General features: G+C 44.4%; 1 protein-coding gene across 4 annotated transcripts in view; it reads left to right on the top strand.

Moving 5' to 3' along the window:
• Positions 1-883: 883 nt before the first annotated feature.
• The window catches only part of RAB3IL1 (RAB3A interacting protein like 1), a 42,178-nt gene continuing 18,931 nt past the window's right edge, over positions 884-24,130 (top strand). For 2 of the 4 annotated variants that reach the window (XM_088454546.1, XM_088454545.1), the window contains exons 1-7: positions 884-1,075; positions 1,868-2,081; positions 6,566-6,661; positions 7,886-7,963; positions 8,050-8,259; positions 13,088-13,213; positions 17,500-17,628. In XM_088454546.1, the coding sequence (XP_088310672.1) occupies positions 1,062-1,075; positions 1,868-2,081; positions 6,566-6,661; positions 7,886-7,963; positions 8,050-8,259; positions 13,088-13,213; positions 17,500-17,628 (867 nt within the window). In that variant the 5' untranslated portion in view covers positions 884-1,061. The remainder of the gene's footprint in view (positions 1,076-1,867; positions 2,082-6,565; positions 6,662-7,885; positions 7,964-8,049; positions 8,260-13,087; positions 13,214-17,499; positions 17,629-24,130) is intronic. The other 2 variants (XM_088454548.1, XM_088454547.1) reach the window with 1 other exon arrangement.

The raw sequence follows: 24,130 nt of genomic DNA, 5'->3' as shown, positions 1-24,130 counted from the left end.
ATCGATCTGTGAAATCCAACATGTTGGACAATCTGATTTACCAATTCCAATCACTCTCTGATGTATGGGGGCCTTTAGAACTGTATGAAGATGGCGAGCATAACAGATTGGTGATGATTTCAGACCCCATTGAGAATTACGGTGACTATTGAACTTAACTAATCTCAGAAGATATCTCTGATGTTTCCTGTAAATTACCCTGATTATCACAACATGCCTTAATAAATAGGCACATTTTTTCCTCTAGCATGGGGCCCTAGTGCTGTAGGGCCACATAGCAGTAGCATGGACTACTATAACTATAATTATGCCTTTGTTTGAGGAGTTCCCTCATAGCAGCATGCTTTCAGTGAAAGTATTTTCCACCAGCTTTCATAAAAGGAGGAACTGGAGATTTACATTCACTTAAATGTAAAACATCCCTTGGGTGCATCACATGATAATCACGTGACGTAATAAGGGGTGTACACTGCTGCAATGGGAACCAGATGGAGGTCATGTGACAAAATCCATGTGTAGGTGGATTAGAAGCACATACACAGTTAACTGAACATTAAGCAAAGGGAATTACTCTATTAAAAACATACAATATGTATAGGTGTATATCAGCACAATAACAATAATCCATATTTTTACAGATGATCCTAAATGCAGAAATAAGGAATTGGTTTATTTTCAGCTTTGCTGATCTGTTTTCACTGTTGTTTTAACCCCCTCTCATTTCCTGACACTTCACTGGAACCCCCTCTTGCTCCTGCCCTCTCCCCTGTCCTCTCACTCCCTGCAGCTGGAAGTGTTTCCTCTCAGTGCCGCAGAGAAGGGGGGGTGGGAGGAAGTGACAGGCAAGTGAGAGACACACATACTTGTGTGGGATGCACTGAAACTCACTACGGTACAACATTTGTATCCTACTTATTTTCTCTGTGATAAGCATCCGCCTTTTTTGGCTGCATTTCTTGCTATTCCACCCCCGTCTTCTATTCGCCTCTATTCAGCCTCACTGTCCTTTCTGGATGTCCCCTCCCTGAGACAGCCTGGAGGAGAGAGTGTCAGTTGGTGGAATGTGGAGAGCAGGGTAAGATCAATTTTATTGTGTGTCCAACTAGTGAAATATAGGGTGGCCTGCACTGTGATATAATGTGATTACTGAAGAATCAATATTAGAAGACGTATACAATAGAGTGATGTAGATTCCTTACTGAACAGTGACATTCTGACCGTGGAGGAGCACTTACAATTGTGTTAATAAGTTTAATTATTTCCAGACTGTATAATGGCACAGTGTGTGATGGAGTTAGCGTTGCAGCTTACAGTTCTATAGGTCGTAGCACATTCTTCACAGCCACACACTGATTAATCACCCCATTAATGCCGATGGCTTTGCACTTTGGATCAGTAGAAGTTAGCGGTAGAAAACGTGGTGCTCCGGGTGCTGCAGAACTACAAGTCCCAGCAAGCTCATGCTAAACCTCTTCAAGCTTACACTAGCACAACGGCCGAACTGCCACGTTTTCTTAGACTAAGTTATATAGCTATGCATAATTTAGGTAGGTTGTCACTTACTGTACACTTACTAATGATATATAGTGCAAGCAATTGTGTTGCTGGGAGTCTCTGTCTGTTCTAGGATGTTGCTGGCACTCTAGATCAGCGAGGAGAATAACATTAGACTAAATGTTGAACAGATTTCTAGGTTTATGGCAATGTGTGTTTTTCATTGATTGAGGATGTCGATCTCTCGCTCCTGTGGACAGCCCTCTCTGTGTGAATGACAGGAAAGGACCACTTCCTGACACAAAGGTATTAGCTTTCTTTTCTATGTGATATAGTTCCCTCGAGACCGACATTCTATTCTCTTTTACCACAGGCAGAACCCTCTGTTAGATGGGGGTCCCCAGCTGCACCACTCTCCTTCATTTGAGGATTGGTCTACTTCCCCCAGACCTGAAACTTCAAGACCCATGACTGAGCATTCTACAGAGACCCCTTCATACGACTTATCCCGCTTACGCAGCTCCTCGGTGGAAATCAGAGAAAAGGGGTCGGAAATCCTGAGAGAGGAGCTTCTGAAGGCTCAGAAGGTCATATTATGTGCTATATCTGTGCCAGAGCTGTAGCTGTGGGTATTGCAATGAATCCTGATACGGCTGATCACTGTTTAGAAAGCACATTGACAAAGTGCTGCACGATTTTCAAATAGTGCGGTTATTTAGCCCTGAGCATTAACTCCTAATCAGGTGTCTATTGCTGTGTCCTGTGCAGGGTGTGGATCTACAAAGGAGGTATGCTTGTGCAGATAATTCCACATAACTTATCACAATCTCAACGGTCCCACATGCGAAAGAAAGTCACATACATATTAAGCAAGACCAGAGCCGTAACTAGACTTTTTGGTGCCCTGTGCCAGAAAGAACATTGGCGCGCCCCCTCATTTTTCAAAGGGACATAATGCACCCAAAAAAAGGGCCATGGCTTCATGGGGAAGGGCCAGGGAAGAGATAGGAGAGGCCAGGAGATGCTGGGGATGAAATAAGAGGAAGCTACAAGCAAGAATGATAATAAACAGAAAATTGACAGGCCCAAACAGCGCCCCCTGCACTGTGGTGCCCTGTGCGATGGAATCGGCTGCACTACCCTAGCTACAGCCCTGAGCAAGACAGTATAACTGTAAAAATATCATAGTATTGTTATTGATACTTAAATGTAAGTTATTTCTTGATACTAAAACACGCCACATGTTGTGCTATTGCATCACAAGCAATTATATTCCATAGTCCTAATACTAGTACCCATATCTGTACCAGTGTCCTTTATATGGGAAGTGTAGCTTTTGCCACATTGACCAAAATATTTTGTAGACATTGACAACATCAAGTACTTGAAGAGTTTCTCCACCTTTGGTGAAGCTCTAATCCCTGTTAGTGCCCCCACCCCTTACATTGGAATAATGTCAGATGGTATTAACCATTGTAGCCTATTGGCTACACTCCTCAAAAATTTACCGGATCCACACTCTACGCTCGCACGTGCGTGTACTGATGGCCCCGCTTCTGTACTTCTGTGCTTACAGCCCGGCCATGATATTGTACATGCGGGGGCATGTACAATATCATGGCCGGGCTGTAAGCACAGAGGTAGTTATCGCATTAGCAATAAAAAAAATGTTTCCCCAAATATTTTTTATTTAAGCAATGTATTTACATATAATCATAGCAAACATATAGATAGAACAAATAGTTATTATCAATAGATACATCCTCTGCATTGAAAATTTAGAAATAAACAAAATATCTTCGTATAATTTAATACATATTTTGTTTACCAAAATAGAGGAGATAAAAAATAATCAATGCAGTACATGAACAAAGTCCAACATGTCAAGAGAGATGCGTTCGCTCGCCTCAACCCCTCTCCCCCTAACTCAATCGAAAAATGAATTATTGTAATATAAAATTACATAGCTATCGGAGGGTCATTGGGCCTGATTCAGAGTCGCTCGCTGCTAGCGAGCGCTCGCTCTGAATCAAGGCGGGGATTTATTTATTTTTCTTCAGGCCGCTCGCTTAGTGGTGGGTGACCACCCACAGCTTGTGCAAGCGGGCTGGAAATGGCGATCATCGCGACCATCGTGCTTGCGAGGAGACCCTGTTGTAGGGTCTCAGCTCTTGCAAACCCGAGTGGACTTCCTGCTCTAATAGAGCAGGAAGTCCACTACTGACATCACTAGTGATGTCAGTAGGGCCGCCAACAAACGCCAGGCGTTCCTTTGAGAATGCCTGCGTTTGCCCAACCCCCCCCCCCACACGCCTACAAAACGGGGCGAGCTGTCAATCAACATCGACAACCGCCCCGTCTTGTAGCGAGCCCCAGAGAGACTGAACTTCAGTCGCTCGCTGGGGCTCGCGCATGCGCACGCCGGACGTGGCACATGCGCAGGGGCAAACATCGACCCGCTTGCGAGTGCTGTGCACTTGCGAGCGGTCTGAATCAGGCCCATTGTCCACCATTCGAAGCATATATCATGTGGTATTTGAAAAAGAGCCATGAATTTGGGTTTTAACAGCCACTAAAAGTGTCGCTATATAGCTTTCCCATACTGCAAAGAACTGTTCAACCTTTGTGTCCCTTTCCAATTAGCAATTACTTTATCGCAGGGAGCGGTTTAAGTGGGGGGGGGCGAGGCGGGACTCCTTAGAGGTAAATATTAAACATAGACCATTATAGATACTCTATTGCATTAGCAATCACTTTACACATCATAGGGACAAGCCCCCATCGTTTCCCTGTCTCTGTATGTGATTATGGTTACATTTTGGTGATCCTTATTTTCTTATTGCCGCTCCAATAAGGAATTACAATTATAAGGACTAATTCCCGAAGATGAATAAATATGTCCCATAATGTAACTGTTGCAGGTTAATATGTCATCGGATGATGATGGCGTCTCATCCTTTAACCAGTCATGCATTAAACTACTGCTTGGTGACTTTGTGCTGTTGCTACATGGCCGTTACAGTTCAGTGCTTCCCTCAATAATATTATAATGTCATGTAAAGAGCAACCTTAACTGAGGAATGTATATGTTGTATATAGGTTTTTATCCCTCTAGGGAAACCTAGGGAGTTACGTCTCTTTCTTTGGTCTCTGTCATTTTTCAGACCCTCATGATCTGACCATGGGGCTGATCAGCAGTGGAAGGAATTGCAAATCCGCACATAAGGGGCTTTGCAATTCCGTCCTGCTAAAATTCTAATGCTGCAGGAGGCATCTGAAGTGGAGAGATGCCCTCTGTCAGTATCTGTGATCCCAGCGCTGCGACTGAGATCGTAGCCTGGGATCACCATCACGACCATGTTGTGCGGCACTGGCCAGCTGAGTAAGCCTCAGATTATGCAGGCTGGCCAGCTTGCGAGGCCAGGAAGTCTGTGTCCATGGACGCTGTCAGGCAGAGACGTCAATCAGGCAGAGGCGGGCCTGCTTGCGATCTCGCAGGACCCATTCTGCACATGCACAATAATCGTGAATCTGCGTAAATACTTGAATCTGCGTCCTTTGCTAAATCAGCCCCCATGTCTGCATTGATGTCACAACTGAGGCCCAATGACATCAGAGATATGCCCTGTGATTAGCAAAGTGTTGTATTCTACGGGATGTAGCTATGATACGGCCGCCGGTCATAATCCCAACACTACAATCCCGGTTGGGGATTTAACATATACTCCTCTGTTAATCCCGACGCCGGGACACCGACAGGATGCCGGACCGATCGTCCAGCGCCAATGGTAAGCAGCGATGTAGCCTGGGATGGGGGGGGGTTAGGTTTAGGCACTGTGGGGGGAGGTTAAGGACCCCTCCGGGAGGGTTAGGTTTAGGGTGTGGGGAGGAGGGGATTAAGTTTAGGCACTAACGGGGGTAGGTTAGGGTTAGGCACTATAAGGGGACGTTAGGATTAGGCACCCCTAAAGGAGGGTTAGGGGGAGGAGAGGGGAGGATTAGATTACTTACCTCCGCTATCGGGATTTCCTCCGCATTGGGATAGTGCTGTCGGGATTTGAACTGACGGCTACACAGCCACCGGCATTTCAATCCCATTCTGTATTCTACAAAGGTTATTACTATAACTGACAGGGCTGATTTCAGGTCAGCTACATGATTATACCAAAGTAACGTCATTTTTAAAAACATTTGTGTAGAATAGTCCCCTGATTTCACATTCGGGCTCAGAACTGTACATGATTCTCTGGCAGAATTTGACCCTGGGTGCTCCATGTGTAATGCCTCTTATACTTGTGGATGAATTTATACTTGTGGATGAATTTCTCATGTTTCAAATATTTAAACCTTAATGGCTCTACATTATCAGCATATTTTTCTGCTCTAGATGACTAGTTTAGTTTCCATTTAATTGATATTTGCAATAAGTAGTGTTTTGGGCTAGGTGTTTTTCCTTGACCCGGGCGACAATTTATCCTTAATGCTGGTTTAATTTTTATTTTTTTTTGCTTTTAGACATATTGCATACTGTAAAAGTAATTATTTATTAGGAATAGTAACACTGAGCAACATTATTTTTTATGGACCAGTTACAAACTCTATCCTGACTTACAACTATACTGTATAGCTACTTTGTCCCCAACACAATTACATCTGATGTCTTTGGGGCATATCCAGTTAGGCTCATTGTTTGCAGCGTGGGGAAAAGCTCTGGTTGTAATGTTTTCCCTGTGCGGTAAATGTAGGTAAGTCATAGATTCTGTGTAAAATGCTGGAATTTCTGGGATTTCCCTACGTATTAGATCCCAGAGGGTGCGATTTAACGCAGACTCTCCCTCAGAGCTCCTGAGGCTGTGCACCCTTTGGGGTTGACATGCTGGGATGCAGGACCTAATTGAATAGGTCCGAGATGACAATTAGCCACGCGGCTAATTGGGTATGCTCCTTTTTGTTTTCTGCCAGTGTACGGGATGCCTCAAGTATCACATTTTGCATGTGATACATCCCACCACTCATTGCATGCATGCCGGTGTTATTAGCGTTATCCTGAACGTTCCTATCCTCGTCTTAGGAGCTGAAACTGAGAGATGAGGAGTGCGAGAGGTTGTCGAAGGTTAGAGAGCAACTGGAGCAAGAACTGGAGGAGCTGACGGCTAGTTTATTTGAGGTACAGCTATCCACATGCCTCCACAGGGATATCTAAATGTACACTGAATTTTTCTAACCATCCCATTGTGTTCAACAATGGTATTAATACTGCTCAACAAAGCTTTGCACAAGTCATGTAGATCTGTGCATTTACAATAAAGGTGCCTACACACTTAGCGATATTTTACACAATTTGCCAGATTCTGACGCATTATGTAGACAAATCATGTAAAATATACCCAAATCGTGAGTGTCCACTCACGATCACGATGCCGCTGCGCGTCCCCGCAGGTCGTACATCGCATCTTCAGATCTGCCGTGCTGTAGGGCAGATGTGACAATCTCAGTCACCATGCACTGGAATAGTTATGAGGCACGATAGATTGTATGTCACACTGGACAGTTTTTTAACACCAAATTGTGCCCAAGACTGCCGGGGAGAGTTCAAGGGGAAATCGGACACAATATCGCATCATGACCACATCGCCAAGTGTGTAGGGACCTTAACACTTCCCATATGTGTAGTATCTTTTAGAATGTTCCTCTGAATCTGTATTCACATTGTAATATACTGTACAGGGCAGGGAGGCAGCAGTGAGTTACTTTGAGGAGCAGTGATTACAGTATCATCAGAGTTAATTACACTATTAGAGGGGGGCATATAGTTGCCCTATCTCTCATTACCTAGGTTCTGCCCCTTCTAGTGTCAGGACCTCCGATGAGAATTCCTACCACTGAATGGCGAGTGTAAGTCACTGCCATGTCCTACAGGACAGATGAGTTTAGCTGTACGGTACCTATAAAACTAGCTAGATAAATGCCCACAGCTGTGTTGCTGGAAAACAATTTACCCTCCTTGGTAACATCCCTCAGATGACTTGTAAACTTTCCCGCTTCACACAATAATATTAAACAGCTCCCAACATGATCCATTTACTTACTTTTCATATTTCTTCCACTGCTGAATTAACCTGGACAGATATTTTTTTTTTAAATCAATTACCTTATTCAGCCCCATAAATCCCAAAATTATCTAAAAGTTCATTTTGAATTGTTAATAATAATAATACAGCAATAAGGTAGGACCCATATGCCCCTCCAACCACATAATTCATGTCCTTCACATCTCATAGTTATCGCAAATGTCTTACTGGAACCATGAGGCTAAATCCATTAAGTCTTTGGTGTGGGAAGTAATGTCTCTCTCATATCCCCAGTTCTCCTCTATTTTCTATCACTGCAGGAGGCTCACAAAATGGTGCGTGACGCTAATATCAAGCAGACTGCATCCGAGAAACAACTCCGGGAGGCCCACGGGAAGGTAACGGCTCATTCATTGGGTGGAAATATTTTGCAGGCCCGGCTGCAGATTTGCTCCTATGTTGATTTTGTCACCTGTCTGCTCAGATTGACATGCTGCAAGCTGAAGTCACGGCTCTCAAGACCTTGGTCATCACTTCCACTCCATCCTCCCCAAACCGGGAGCTGCACCCCCAGCTCCAGAGCCCATCTAAGAACGCTCTGCGCAAAGGTCATGCTCGCAACAAGAGCGCAGGATGTGCAGCCGTCATGCCTCTGGCTCCTCCGGCCCAGCCAATCAGCACCGAGGCAAAAGAGGTAAGATGAATTATACATAATGAATACGTACTTGGGAAAGAGCGCTGCGTTTTATGGTAATGATAAATAAAGCATAATAGCTAAGGGGGGTATCCAATTAGCCGCAGTAAATTACCACGGCTAATTACCTCGCCCGGGGCTATCCAATTAGCCCCGAAGTCGGCCTGACGTACTTATCGGGGTTTTATTTTTCGGCAGCTGATGTGTCCCGAAAAAGAATCCACGATAATTGCATTTTTTATCACCTTTTTCAAGACGAAAACACATGAGCTTATCGCTGCACCTATGTGTTTTCGGGAGAACTATCCTATTATTTCTACCAAAATAAAAGGATAGGGTGGAAAAAAAAATTGGTGAAAATTGGGATAATCGGCATAAAATCTCCGTTCTTCTCAGATAGCGGGGATCAATTAGCGCCCGAACAATGTTCGAGGCTAATTGGATACTGCTCTAAGTAATATTTTAAATGTAAGTAGTTATTTGAACATTGGCACTGCAATTTGACACCAAAAATCAGTGAGTTTTCTTATTTTTGGTTTGTGCTTTAGATAGTACAAGAGACACCTATTGAGCTTACTACATATGTGTGTGTTTGACGTGCGGTGAGGTCATTGGCTGGGGAGGCACACATGTATAAAAACACAGTCTTTATATGAAAACTCTGGAGCGTGACAGGAAGTATGATAGCGGAGGGTATATAACCGGGGAGCCTCTGCCTACCCTGACCGCACGTCCATGGAAAACACATATTATAAAACAAAGGGGGATTACCTCTAGTGCCCTGCTACTCTGCTATTTAACATCCCAGCACATGTAGGCTAGAAATTGTACATAACATGCGTGCACAGGAAATAGAACCTCTAAAGTCATCTCAATGTTTTCTAACTCTTTCTGATTTTCTCCATTCTGTGTTACAGTCTTCCATTATACTTTCCTGTTCTGGTATTTCCAAATCTTTACATCATGTATCCTTTTCTCTGTAACATGTACTGTCTTCTTGTTTGTACTTGTCCTTCTTCTCCTCTTTATTTCCCGTCAATGTGTTTATTTTTCTGTATCCTTAGTTCATCTTTGTTTTGCTTTCATTCTATATTACTAATCAAGGGCCTAATATAACTAGACATAAGAAGCAGACAGTGTCTCACCTCCTATTACTGAAGCTCCCTCTACCTCTGATCATTCTTTGGCTGCCTTAATAGTATCCAATAGAAAGCGGTCTACTATGCTGACTATTCACTGGCCTCTTGGTTACTATGACAACAGCTAGAGCCTGATCACAAGAGGAAGCTTCAGTAAGCTGAAGGACATGAGGAATTGGCTGCAGCCTCACAGCATCTGCAAACTGCTTTCAAAGGGAGACAGGCCTCCCAACTATTGGTCCTGGTCTCCTTCTACCACGCTAGTTCTGCTGAAGTTAGAAAATTATTTTCCAAAACTAGGGGAAAGTCACTACATTTGCTGAAATACGGTGTTGCAGTGATTCAGCATGCAAGCTCTGATAAAAAAAGATGCATTTTATAATTTGCTCCAAAGACATCTAGGGGGAGATGTATCAAACTTTGGAGAGAGATAAAGTACAGACCAATCAGCTTCTAACTGCCACTTTGCATGCTGTGTTTGCAAAGTGACAGTTAGAAGCTGATTGGTTGGTACTTTATCTCTCTCCAAAGTTTGATACATTTCCCCCCTAATGAGAAAGAATGGACGTAGCTTAAAACAAGATTCCAACTGTCTTCCAATAAACTAGCATGAAAAAGACAGTGATTTTCAAATAGCGCGTCCCGATACCAGGATCAACGTGTTGCAAGAATTTATAGGTTAGAGGGGGAAACTCTGAAATTAAGATAAATACATGCAATGGGCATTATATTTCAAGTATATTTTAATTGTAAGTGAAACAACTGAATTAGCTGTAATTTATTTTAGTTTGACAAGTTACTCATAGTTATCATTTATTCTGATTTCTTTTGTTTCAATATATTAACATATTTGTATTATAAAGAAGTAGGCAATGTCCCAGTGCAGCAAAGATTGGGGACCACTAGTAGGGTAACAGTTACAGCATCCACAGAGACACAATTCAGCCCAAGAAGTCCCATCTAAATTGATTCTGGTCACACCATCTAAGAGACTAATTCAATTATAGGCGAAAAGCCGCGATTGGAGATAAGCGCGATGTTTTAGCCTCATTCTCGTGTTTTGAGTCAAAATTCTCGCCTGTTTACTCAATGCGCGCACCCGCTTTTCGCCCTATTCAATAGTAAAACAGTCGAAAAAGCATATAGGCGAATGCAGCGAATAGCGGAACTGGCGAAAAGGTCAGTTTTTTGGTGGGAAATCAGTCTGTACCCCCAATAAAGCTTAACTCATCCAGGGAATCAATATAGAATTGTATTATTAGCTATAATAAAAGTAATTAGGGGTCTTATTTTGAGTCAAAGGACTGTTATATGCATATTTGCATAAGTGTGGAAAAATGATATTAAGCAATGTCTTTTATGAAAAATAATTGCGGTGGTTAATTTGGGGGTACATGTAAATGGATACTAGTATATTTTGTGGTTTGTAAAGTGCAGAATAATTAATTTTTTAAAATACACCTGCTGCAGCCTCCTGCAATCCTATAAACACCTGTCCCATCCATAGAGCACCCCAAAATACCTGTCCCAGTACATTAGCATAATTTTGCAAATGCTTTTTGCATTTTCACCCCAAAAATGACATTGTTTTTTAGGGGGTATTTAGAAAATGTTTACATTTTTTTTTTGCCTAATTAGTCATTAGGGGGGGTGGCCAAAGGGTTCCGAACCTAGGGCCTGATTCAGACCAGGACGCTATTTGCCTCCGCTCGCTGGCTAAAAGTCGCCGGCTATTTAAATCATGTGCTCGCACTGCGTCATGTAAAGTCGCCCACTAAGTAATAACGAGCGGCCGCACTATGCGCTCGCACCTGTATAAAGACACCCTTTTGCCACTCGCAGCACAGTCATCTCCGGCAGTTGTAGGATTAATCGGGGTAATCGAGAGCCACCGAAGCTGCTCGCACTGCTTGCGGTAGCCTTTTCCCACCACAACATTGTGAGCAGTTGTGGCTAAAATACTACCCAGTCACGTGTGTAATGACGCTACTTTGCTAATTATGCACACCCATTAAACGCCGTTCTGACGGTCGGGCACGCCTGCATTCGCACATCCACACCCCCGTTTTCAAGCACCTTCCCGTTACCACCCACAAACGGCACTGTCAGTCACTCAAAATAGCGGCCTGACTGCAGGCTACGGGCGAGCACTTTCCCATCGCAATGACTGGTTCGCACACGCGCATTGCGACCCATACGCATGCGCAGATTGCGAAAAATCGCTCAATGCGAGCGCAGCAAAGCGCCCGGGTCTGAATCAGGCCCCTAGTCCCCATTTTTTTACTCAAAAATAGGGATTTTGCACTTCCTTTCTCCTGCCTTTTGGTGGAGAAACTTTTTCGCCTGTTTTTGCCTATGCAGTTTTTTCACCTTAGTTAAAACCTTTTAGAACCTGATCAATCGACAGTCTGAAACGAGCCCCAATGTTAACAAATCTGTAACTACTGGCAAAAAGCAGTTATTCACTTGCTCATGGTTAATAACAAATTATAGTAATTATAATGCAAATATTTTATGTTTTTCTGGAACAATTTCTCCAAGCATGAAAGTGCCCTGCTGAATAAATACGGTGTTCTGGGCCATAATTCAGGGACTACTGGGAAAACAAAACAACACAGCTGTCTTTGACATCAAATGGTTTATTATAAGGACAGAACCAATGGAGTTGCATGCAAAGTTTGCTGGGGGAACAGCTACAAAGTTGTGTACATTAAAATTAAAAATATCACTGATAATAGCGGGTGCGGTCAGAATCCAGACCCCTTTCATACCCACCGTATAGCTCCAATGTTTGTTTTCTGTACTACGTCCTTACATTTGTATGTGCTTATAGAAGGTACATCACTGACATACAGCAGAAGCAGCAATTTTGTAGGCCTAACAATTATTTATGTCAATGCAGCAAAATGAATATTTGGCCATGAATTCTCAGTGATGTGAATGGTTACAGGTTGTTGGATAAGCTGAATTCCTTGGGATTGTATAAAATGCATTATCAGTGATGTCACTGGTTGCTTGTGGTTGGATAGGCTGCATTATCAGTGATGTCACTGGTTGCTAGTGGTTGGATAAGATGCATTATAAACAATGTCACTGGTTCAGTGATTAGTGATTGGATAAGCTGCAACCTCAGTGATGTCACTGATTCTTAATAATTGGATCGGCTACATTCTCAGTGATGTAACTGGTTCCTTCTGAATTTACTATCTCCAGCCTCAAAATTGCCGCCTTTGCTGGGTCTAGGTGACAGTACACCTTAATCTTCCAACAGTAGGATTATAAACACACCTGGTATCTCTGATTATTGTAAGGCTCCCTTCATCTTATCCTCCCTACTGTTTTTATTTCCTACATATTAATTTCTGAGCATCTTTATGTTTATTTTGCCTTTTTTATATATATTTTTCTCTTTGTGGGGGAGATGTACTAAGCTCTAGAAAGTTATAAATTGAAAAGTGATAAACTACCACCCACTCAGCTCCTAACTGTCATGTTACAGGCTGTGTTTGAAAATGACATGTAGGAGCTGATTGGTTGGTAGTTTATTACTTTCCAATTTATCACTTTCCAGAGCTTAGTACATTTGCTCCTGTATGTCTCTTTATATGTGTGTCTTGTTCTTCGTCTCTATGTCTGTGTTGTGTCTCTCACCCCTTTCCTGCCTTCTCTCTTTTTTCCTCGTCTCTCAGTTTTCTGCAGTTCCATCTCTCCTTTCATTGCTACTCTGTATTGTCCCGGGAAAGGTTGTCCATATAACCTACGAGCCGGGATGGCCTCTCTCTGACGAGTCTTCCTCCTCTACTTCTTCCCGCCAGGTACTGCCGGTTAATATGATGGGAACTAAAGCTTTTGTGTAATATAATATATAATACTGAAATTCCATTACAAGTGGAAAAAAATTGTAAAGGCCCCATATGGGCCATGAAACCATCTCTCTTCCAGAATGCTGAAGGATAAAACTGTTAATTTTTAAATGTTAATTCTAAAAAGAAGAATTCTGAAACACAGCATCATATAATAATGAATAAGTCCAGTATTACTGGAATTGTTATCTAGACTATGGGGTATATTTACTAAAGTGCGGGTTTTTAGAAGTGGAGTTGTTGCCCATAGCAACCAATCAGATTCTACTTATCATTTATCTAGCACCTTCTAAAAGATAATTACTACAATCTGACTGGTTGCTATGGGCAACAACTCCACTTCTAAAAACCCTCACTTTAGTAAATTTACCCCTATGTCTCCAAAAGTCTCTGAGAGGTGCAGTATTCCAAAAGCAAATATAAAACTGCTGTTAAACTTTAATCTTTGAGGTACTGAGGGCCTAATTTAGAGATATACGTAAATGTGATATTACCGTACATCTCCGATGTTTGCAGATTTGCCCATGAACATGAGCCGCGCTGCTCATGTGCAGGTCTGTTTCTGTGCCCCAAAAGCTGCAACATGATTGCCATGCTGCCAACTTTGAGGGAGGCGATAAGATGGTGGTGTTGAGCGTTCCAGAAAAAGGTGGCATGTCGGCCACATTTTCTGGATATGCCGAAGCCAGTAGCTGCATCCTTGAACGCAGCTTCACTGGCTCCGGCAGCGTGATTTCACCGGACATCCTGAGTAACCTGAGGGTAACTCAGATGTCCTATATTCACATAGTTGATCCGATGCTGGGAAAATAGCATCCATCTCTAGATCAGCTCCCAAGTACTAAGTAAATCTCTCTCAGGAGGAAAGAATAGTGCAAGGTGAGAACCAAGAGGGCGGAGGGACCTGCCTTCTTGGTTCTGTACTGAAGCCTCTGCAGAGCAATTATCATCCTTACTGAGGGCACATGAATAAATCGGCACATGGTCCCCATTACTTCCCTCAACTCTTCAGTTGTCTTCTTGAATGCATCACCTGACCTTTTTTTTCCTGTTACCTATATTTATCATCAGAAACTATACCTCATAATTCCGTCACAAAGTAGTTACTGTAAAAGTTGGCCCCTTGTTTATCCACAGAGTCGCCTTATAAATAATGTTGATAGGAAAAGTACTGTATGTTGCAAGTGGAGAACACCACTTCCTAATATATTATTAAAGTGGATCTTCCAAAGCGGTATCTGGATTAAAGAACGAGAGTGTCTCTAGATATACACTCAATAGGTCGACACCAGATGGTCGACAAGCAATCGGTCCACAGGGAGAAAAGGTTGACTGACAAGTGGACTATAGTGCAAAAGGTCGACAGAGACAAAAGGTTGACACCAAAATTGCCGACAAATTTTTTTCAAAATTTTAGGGTTAGGCACCTGCTAGAGTGTTAGGTTAGCCTGTGAAAGGGGATAGTTAGGGTTAAGCACATGTGGGGGGTAATGCCGCATACACACTAGACGATAAAAGTGAATGATATAAACGATATCGTTCAATGATATATCGTTCATATAGTGTAGTGTGTATGGTCTGAATGACTAACGATGCGCGCTCCCGTGAGTCGTTAGCGATATCCCCAGTCGGATGTACATGCAGCTCAATCTGGGGATATCGTTAACGATGCCATGCTGCCGAACGCAGCATTGCCCCGCCCTCCCCCCGCCGTTGTTCGACGTTGCCGGCATCGGCAAGTGTGTATGCACTTGTCGATGCCGGCAACCCCGCTGAGTCTGTCGCTAACGAGGTTGGCTCATACACACATCTTCTAGTGTGTATGAGCCTTTAGGCTAGGGTTAGGGTTAGGCACTTGGGGGAGGGTTAGACCAGTGTTAGGGTTAGGCACTTGGGGGAGGGTTAGGCTAGGGTTAGGTTTAGGCACTTGGGGGAGGGTTAGACCAGTGTTAGGTTTAGGCACTTGGGGGAGGGTTAGGTTAGGTTTAGGCACTTGGGGGAGGGTTAGGCTAGGGTTAGGTTTAGGCACTTGGGGGAGGGTTAGGCTAGGGTTAGGTTTAGGCACTTGAAGGAGGGCTAGGGTTAGTGTGAAGATTAGACTTAAAAAAAAAACATTTGCCAATCATTTTTGTGTCAACTATATGTGTGTAAACAATTTGCCTGTCGACCATTTGCACTGTCAACCATATGTGTGTCGACATTTTGTACCTGTCAACAGTGGCGGCTCCAGAGGTGGATCTGCAGCGCAGTCCAAAATTGAAGTAGGGGAGCCACACCAACTGCCAGTGAGTCCCGGCCGGCGATGTTTGGCAGCTTTTAGGGTGGCAGTTAATGTGGCTACCCTATTTGAATTTTGGACTGTGCTGCAGCCCCACCTCTGGAACTGCCACTGCCTGTCAACCTTTTATCCCTGTTGACATATTGTCTGTCTACCATCTGTTGTCAATCTAATGAGTCTCTATGTAGATACTGTCAATCTTCTATACCACACCCTTCTAAAACCAATACTGCTCTGGTTCACTTAGTAAAAATCTCTACAATGGCAAACTGATAAAGCAAAAGAATGTAGCCCTGATTCAGAGCCGGACGCTCTGACCAGAGCGCTCGCTCTGAATCAGGGCCGTCCTATTCAAATGTGGAGCGGCCTTTTGGACGCTCGCATAGCTGTGGGTTACCACCCACAGCTTATGCGAGCGTCCATGATGATGGTCGCGACGGTCAAGACCATCGCGACCATCGGGCTTGCGACGAGACCCTGCGGTAGGGTCTCGTGGCCGCAAGCCCTGGAGTGATTTTGGCTCTATCAGAGCCAAAATCACTCCCACTGACATCACTAGTGATGTCAGTGGGGCCGGTCCCAGACGGTAGGCGTTCCCATGGGTACGCCTCCGTCTGGCAGCCACGCCCCCGGCACACCCACCAAAGGGGGCGTGCTGTCAGTCACCATCGACAGCATGCCCCCTTTGGTGCGAGACCCGGAGCGACAGCTTGGCTGTCGCTGTCCGGGTCTCGCGCATGCGCACGACGGAGCTCCCTCCGTCGTGCGCATGCGCATTGGGGTGACATCGAGCCGCTTGCGAGCGTCCAGCGCTCGTGAGCGTGTCTGAATGAGACCCTCTGTTCCCAATGATTACCTGAATAACAATTTGTGAGAACACAGAAGTATGTCAGTCATTTTCCGCAGTCCTACTGAAATCACCCAGCCGTTCCTGAACTCCAATGTCACCGGAGAAACAGGGTGCACCATTTAGCGTAGACGTGCTGATGTCTGTGACAATCGGTCTCTCTTAGGGCCATTTTTCTTTATAGTAAAACTGTGCAGTAATACATTAAGCTAACAAGATGGTGGATATCCATAAGTGCAAATAACTGCTCTGAATGATTGTTACACTGAGGCCTTTGGTTTGGATAAGGATTGGATATCAGATAAAAAGTACATGTTCCCAAACTCGGTCATCAGGACCCCAAACAGTGCATGTTTTCCATATCTCCTCATAGAGTCACAAGTGAAATAATTCTTTCCACCTGAGGAATTTTTAAAATGTCAGTAAGTAATGAATACACCTGTGCTCCTGCTGGGTGACCTACAAAATGTGAACTGTGTGTGGTCCTGAGCAGGGCCGGCTCCAGGGGCAGCCGCGCCCCATGCAGGACGGAACTTATGCGCCCTTTGCGAAGCCGCGTGCAACAAAAAAATGGGGGTGTGACCTAATTATCTTAGGCCATGCCCCCTAAATTGTGTTAATTGGGGACGTACCTGTATGGCATGCCTCTTGTTAACGTCAGGCTACGTCACTAGCTGGGCTGCCCCCAGCCCTCTTCCTGCACTGAATGCATTCCTCTTCTCCGGGGGCCGGCACCGCCGCGGAGGTGCCCAACCTCCTGACTGCCCGCGGGATACTTTGTCACGCTTTGGTGGAACAGTGAGGTAATGCCCGAAAAACGGGACTGTCCTGCTGAAATCGGGAATGGCTGGGATGGTGCGTCCTCTAAGGGGGTGGAGCCCCTGTTCGACCGAACTGGTCGAACATGCCTCGAGCCGGTCCTGGTCCTGAGGACCGAGTTTGAGAACCACTGGATTAAAGGAAAAATCTTATTGGCTGCTGTGGAGTTTTTTATATCTTGTGAATTAGGCTGATAAATGTGTTGGCTTTACTCTGGGCTTTACACAAGTGTAGACAAAATAATTAGTTTTATATGGAGCATTAGTGGTGATGATTCTTATGCTGTCCCGTCAGGTGGACACCCTCCTATTCTCTGAGTTTATGGAATGGAAAGAGAGCCCAACTCTAGACAGATCCTGCCCCTTCCTGTCACGTATCTACCAAGAGGATATTATGCCATGCTTGGACTTTGCAAAAAGGGAGGTGAGTGGAAGATTTAAATTTTTTTATTGAATTTGATGGTAAGGCAGAGTTAAAATGTACTGTACCAGAGTTGACTCCATAGCTCACCAAACGTGGGCCCATGAAACAATAAGATTTGTGTCCAATATGGTCACACACATCTGGATATATTGGATAAGTTCTGTCTGTTTAACCCATCGACCTGAGCTACCTGCTCCGGCATCACTGGGTTCTATTAATGTGGTTGTTGGATAGTGGCAGAAATCATATTCCAATGACATTTATCAATATGCCCAATAATGAGCCAATTCATTTTAGGCCACACAATATTGGCTAACTGTTCGATATCACCTGCCATACTGTAACTTGTGGTCAGGCACTGAAACCAGTGCCTACTAAGTGTTCTGGCAATACCTGTAGAGAGGTGATAAAAGCTCTAGAACTGCTACAATAGGTCTACACCTACAGCAATCTGCCTTTCCGTTAAAGCTATATACGTTTAATGGTTCTCAGATGCCCCCAGGTTTTTAGCTCCAGGTAGTAAAAGCTTATCACCATAGGGTATTATTGCCATTTCCTTATATTGGACAGGATGCAGACACACTTTAGGACTAGTACATGAAGATGGTAACTATGCAGACAAGATAGTTAGTTGGTAGTGTAGACAAGAATTGGTTATACAAATAGATAGATAGGATAGTTAAGACAGATCTAATTGGCAACAAGAGGCAGTAAGCAGGGAAGCAAGTTCAGTTACACTCAAAGCAAGAACTGTCACCTGCTCCAGTACAACTTACTGGTGGCTATTTAAACCCACAAAACAACCGGCCAGATGGGTTGTCATGTCAGCATGCACAGATCTGGTGTCTGTTGCCATGGGATGCAGTTGAAATCCCAGAGGTCAGGATGCTGGCACTAGAATCCCGACACCAGTCAAGGTGCTTACACACTAGACGATGTGCTCACGATGCGCTATTGTGAGCGATTTCCCTTGAACTCTCCCTGGCACTCCAGGACACCATATGGTGCTAAAAAGTGTCCAATCTGACTAACGATCTATTGTGCGTTTTGTACAAGATTTTCAGTGCGTCGTGTACAAGATTGGCAGATCTTACCTGCTGTGGTCAAGATCTGAAGATATGATGTACGACCCGCAGGGACGCACATCGGCATCATTATAGTGAGTAGACACTCACGATTTGGACATGTGTTACATGATTTGTCGTTCCAATGCGTCAAAATCGGGCGAATCGTGCAAAATATCGTCTAGTGTGTACGCACCTTCAGAATCCTGGCGCCAGCAGCCCGACCACCGGCATCCCGACGGCAAGTTGCATGTTTAGGGGAAGGGGTTAGGGTTAGGCACTAGGGGGGAGGGTTAGGTTTAGGCTGCGGGGAGGGAGGGGTAGGGGAAGAGTTAGGTTACTTACCGGCAGGTATTTCTATACTAACCCTGTCGGGATGCCGGTGTTGGGATTCTGACCGCCGATATTCTGAGCGCCGGCATCCCGTACCTACCCATTGCCATGAAACTGTGGGCCTGATTCAGACCCACTCGTGAGCGGCTGTCCGCTCGCAAGTGGGTCGATGGTGCGCATGCGTGAGACGCGACGATCGAACGACTTTCCTTCGCTCGTTGTGTCTGATCAAAGGGGGCGTGCTGTCGATGTTGATTGATAGCACGCCCCTTTGGTGGGCGTGCCGGGGGCGTGCCTCCCAGATGGAGGCGTTCCCAAGGGAGCGCCTACCGTCAGAAGCCGGCCCCACTGACATCACTAGTGATGTCAGTGGGAGTGATTTTGGCTCTGATAGAGCCAAAATCACTCCGGGCCTTGCGGTTGAGAAACTCAACCGCAGGCTTCGGCTCGCAGTGGCGATGGTCGCGATGGTCAAGACCATCGCGACCATCATCCTGCACGCTCGTATAGGCTGTGGGTGGTGACCCACAGCTATACGAGCGTCCAGGAGTACGCTCCATAATTATGGAGGTGGGCCCTGATTCAGAGCGAGCGCTCTGGTTAGAGCGTCCGGCTCTGAATTAGGGCCTGTGTGCATTGAAAACTCCCAAAACTTCTAACACTAAGGGACATATTCAATTGGGTGCGTGAATAGCAAAAAACCCGCACCTGTAAGGTTTTACCTGCTGGTGCGGGATTTTTGCTATTCAATTAGGTGCGTGTTTTTTTCATTTTTGTGCCCCGGGAGGTTTTTTTTCACGCACCTCCAGAGCAAGTGTGATTTTTCCCAAAATCGTTATTTTGGGGGAAATTCAGTGGGACTTGCTCTGGGACCCCGTCGGCACCCCCCCTGAGGACTAATTAAGCAATTGGAAGTATCCAATTAGCTTAATTAGTCCATAATTACTCACCTTCTGCAGCGCTGTCTTCTGCATCTTCTTCTGCATCCAGCATCGAAAGCCGGGTCCTCTGCAGGGTGAGTATGTCAGTGTGTGTGACTGTTTGTAAGTGTGTATGAGTGAGTGTACGTGTGTATGAGTGTTGTGTGTGTGACCCCTGGTGTGTGTGGCCCCCCAGTGTCTGTGTGCCCCCCCTCCCCTAAAATGGCCGCCGGGAGAACTACATCTCCCAGCAGCCCTTACCCCTCCCACCAGCCCCTGTTGCCTACCATGGATGGACCACCGGGAGCCGCGGAGACCACCGGATTCCCCCGGGCAGGTAAGTTAAGATTTTTTATTTCATGTTTTTCTCGCGCTGTACGGTTTTCAGAGCTGAAAACCCCGCGACCACTTTTTTTAATTGGTGTCCGCGGGTATCGAGAGCGCGCATTCAAAATTGGGTGCCAGAGACGCAAGTTTTTTTGCCTCACTAAACTTCACTCCCAATTGAAGATGCCCCTATGTGCTCCAAATACAGAGTTATACTGCAAATTTACCATAAAACAGGTTAGACTCAGCCACGTGGATGGATAGTATAGTAGAAGGAGCATGAGGTGGAGTTATCTGTGTCTTCTAGTATGTGATCAAATGTTGAGAGAACTAGTAGTTTAAGGCCCTACAATGATTTTAAATATTTTTGGTATTCAGGGACATATTTAGAGCTTACACTACACTGAGAAGTAAAAGTTAGGGCTCCATTTAATAACAAGTTATTTGCTTGTTATCACTCGTTACTAACCTTAAATGGTGCTCCAACCAATCAGCTCCTAACTGTCATTTTTCAAATACAGCCTGTAACATGACAGTTAGGAGCTGATTGCTTGGACCACCATTTAAGGTTAGTAACGAGTGATAACAAGCAAATAACTTGTTATTAAATGGAGCCCTAAACCTGTAAAGGTTATGCTGGTGTCACTCTTGTGTTTTGGAATCTATACTTTATGTGGCATTAAAAAAACATCTGCTGGTAATTTATACCTCTAAAGATTATGACATTTGCTCTTTGCTGGTACCCTGACTATTTCCAAATCTTCTAATGTTCATGTAATGAACAGTACATGATGCAATATCACCAAGCATATTAAAAAACGCCTTCTGAAACGCTTCTAAAACACTTTCCTGAGCAATTTGTAAGACATCTAATCACAGGTTCTCATATCGCTATGAGTAGCTCGAATCGGTATGATTTACCGCCGGACCCATACCCGGCAGTTCAAATCCTGACAGCGGTAGCCCGACAAGTATGAAAATCCTGATCGTCCCCAGGTAAGTATTCACCAACCTATTCTACCCCTAACCCTAACCCTCCTTAGGGGTGCCTAACAATAACCTTCCCCCCCCAGTGCCCAACCCTAATCCCCCCTCTAAGTGCCTAAACCTAACCCCCCCCTTCCCCGCCGTCTAAACCTAAGTCCCCCGGGGGGGGTGCTGTTATGACGGTATTAAACCTCTGGTAAATCCTTCCTATACCTTCTAAGTCCTGCCTATACCTTCTAAAATTGACGCTATTTGCGTACACAGTCATACAGTAAAATAAAAACCTTCAGACCATGAAAATGTGTTTCCAAAGCACAAAGTGTAATATTCAACATAAAAACAGTATGTTACACGCTGTGATCTAAAGACAATTTAGCGCAAAGAAATTATACAGACCCAATGTACAGTTATACATACGCACGCGCACTGGGACCAGTTACCGGCATCCATAAGAAACCTCCATCAACAGCATCAGCATGAAGACTCCAGATTGGAGTCTGTAAGCACATTTATACCCTTACAGGGATAAGCAATACAATAGAAAAGTTTGGCATGGTCTCATTGGTTCCCACTGCGGGTGCATCTGTTACAGGATATTTAACACGTTGATTCAAATGGACACAGGTCAGCCTCCGACAGCCTATTCCCCCTACATGCAACTGCTAACATTACAAAGTACATTTTGGTGTTTTAACTCTCTACAGTGCATAAGTTGAGAATGCATGTTGTGATCTCACCGATGACACAGGAAAGCTGTTGAGACAGAGTAGATCAGTACACTACCAAACATGGTTGGCTTATCATGTGCTAAACCTTAGAGTGAAGTGTAGAGTGAAACTGCGCAACTGTGCGTAATGTGTGGTGTTTATGCATGTGAGTTTATTTATGATGGATTTAATATTTTATATATATATATATATATATATATATCATCCCTTACTAACATTTTTAAACTGCAATGCAATGTGTTATTAGTAATGAGTTTCACACCCAAACAGGGTGGAGACCCCCAGCTGTTTGCTGGTGCCAGACTGTCTGACAGTGAAACTAAAGGTTTTCTTCTGCCTATTTACAAATTCAATGGTGCAGATCATTGTCTGGGTTATAGCTATACCTGCCTACATGTGAGGTTTCTTAATTTACATGCAAAAACACCCACAGTTCCTGGTGTATTGTTTTTTCTAATTCCTTTTCTCAGGAAGCTGTTTTTCTAGTTACTAACTGATACTGTGTTTGTTTTGATATTTTTCTATGCAAGGTTGTCCCCAGAATGGGCTTGTCATGGCTTCTAAAAGGATTACCAAAAACATTGCCATCTGTACTTAGCTCGTGAGTTGTAACTTAAAATGGCGCTGGGAGATCATTCGCAAAATGGCGTCTTGCAGATTCCGATTGTAAACAGATTCTGCCTCAGCCAATCATCCGGCTTTGACAGTGCCTAACCCTAACCCTCCCTCCCCCTAGCCTAACCCTAATCTCCGGGGGGGTTACCTAGCCCTAAATCCCCCCCGGGAACCCTAAACCTAACCCTCCCCCCCCCCCCCAAGGCCATCTGCGCTCTGCGCCCGGCGTACCTTCGATCGGGATGCCGGGTGCATGTTTCCCGGTGTCTGTAATATGACAGGCGTCTTCATTTAGATGCCTGTCATTTGACCCTCACCGGGATTAAGCAGTCGGGAAGCTGGCTGTCGGGATTAGGTCCGCCGGCATCCCAACTGCAGACCGATTAGTCTTACTGGGGAAAAAAAAAGATTAAAAGGTAAAATAGTACATCATATTAAGATACAGTAAATCTATTACTATAATTTAGTAAGATCAGTGCCACCCTGGTCATGAGCTTAGTGTGTCCAGTTTACTAAGCAGCGCTGTTTAAAGTTGCCACGTTTTTTGGCGCTTTTATCCTGTGGATTTAAAGGGTCAACGATATTCAATACAAAACATAACTCGTTTTCTACAGAATATTATTGCTCCTTTAAATCTAGCGGTCAAAAGTGCCAAAGACGCAGCGGTTTTGAAAAGCGCTGCTTAGTAAATTTACCCATTGTCGAAGATGATCTTAATTCAGATTTTCAGTGGACGTTACATGTGCACCTCCCTCCCCCCCTCAATAATATTACAGCTCAAACAGTGCTTTGGCAAAAGTAATTTCCTAAAGGGATTGATCAGAAGAACACCGGTATCGGTAGTAGTTACGTATAATCGCTGGCAAATGAGTGCATCATTAGTGTGCGCGCATGAGTATGTAGAAAAAGATGTGTATCTTACAGGGTATCTTTCTGTAGTGAATGACCCCCATTGTGGGTAGTGGACTACTATCTATGACATAAATAACACTTTACGGAGAGGACCACTGATGTAACTAGACATTTTATAAGAGCTACATGTACCATTCAAGAGTGGGAAAATATTCCATATGTATATGAGGTTCCCACATAAGAGACAGGGCCTCTACAGCTGTGGACTTTGAAGTAGCTGCAACCCCTACTACCATGCTTGCTAAACACCCAGATTCGCCTAGAGAAATATTGGATCATGGTACAGAGTAGGGAGCTGACCACATTGTGAGGGGAGTGTGGTCATGAAGCATTGGGAATGTATTGCCTCATTCATAGACTGTTGAAGGGGTCATTGCCTCACTAAGTTGATTTCATGGCAAAAACAGGCCCAGTTACTTTGTACCTGCCCCTCTTGTCACCCCTGGTTATGCCTCTGGTGTGAACGTAATATCACATGATATGAAACCAAGTTTTATACACTGTGCTCTAAAGGAAATATACAGGGTGTTTCACTAGCTATTGGCCCCAAAGTTTTTCTGAAGACCCCAACTGGGGCTGGTAAGTACCCTAACCCTCAACCCTAACCCTCCCTTAG

Source organism: Taudactylus pleione, unplaced genomic scaffold, assembly GCF_031769625.1.
Source record: "Taudactylus pleione unplaced genomic scaffold, aTauple2 ptg000619l, whole genome shotgun sequence".
In the NCBI taxonomy this organism is placed as follows: Eukaryota; Metazoa; Chordata; class Amphibia; order Anura; family Myobatrachidae; genus Taudactylus; species Taudactylus pleione.
Note: the sequence above shows the minus strand (reverse complement) of the source record. Positions and strands in the feature narration are given on the sequence as shown.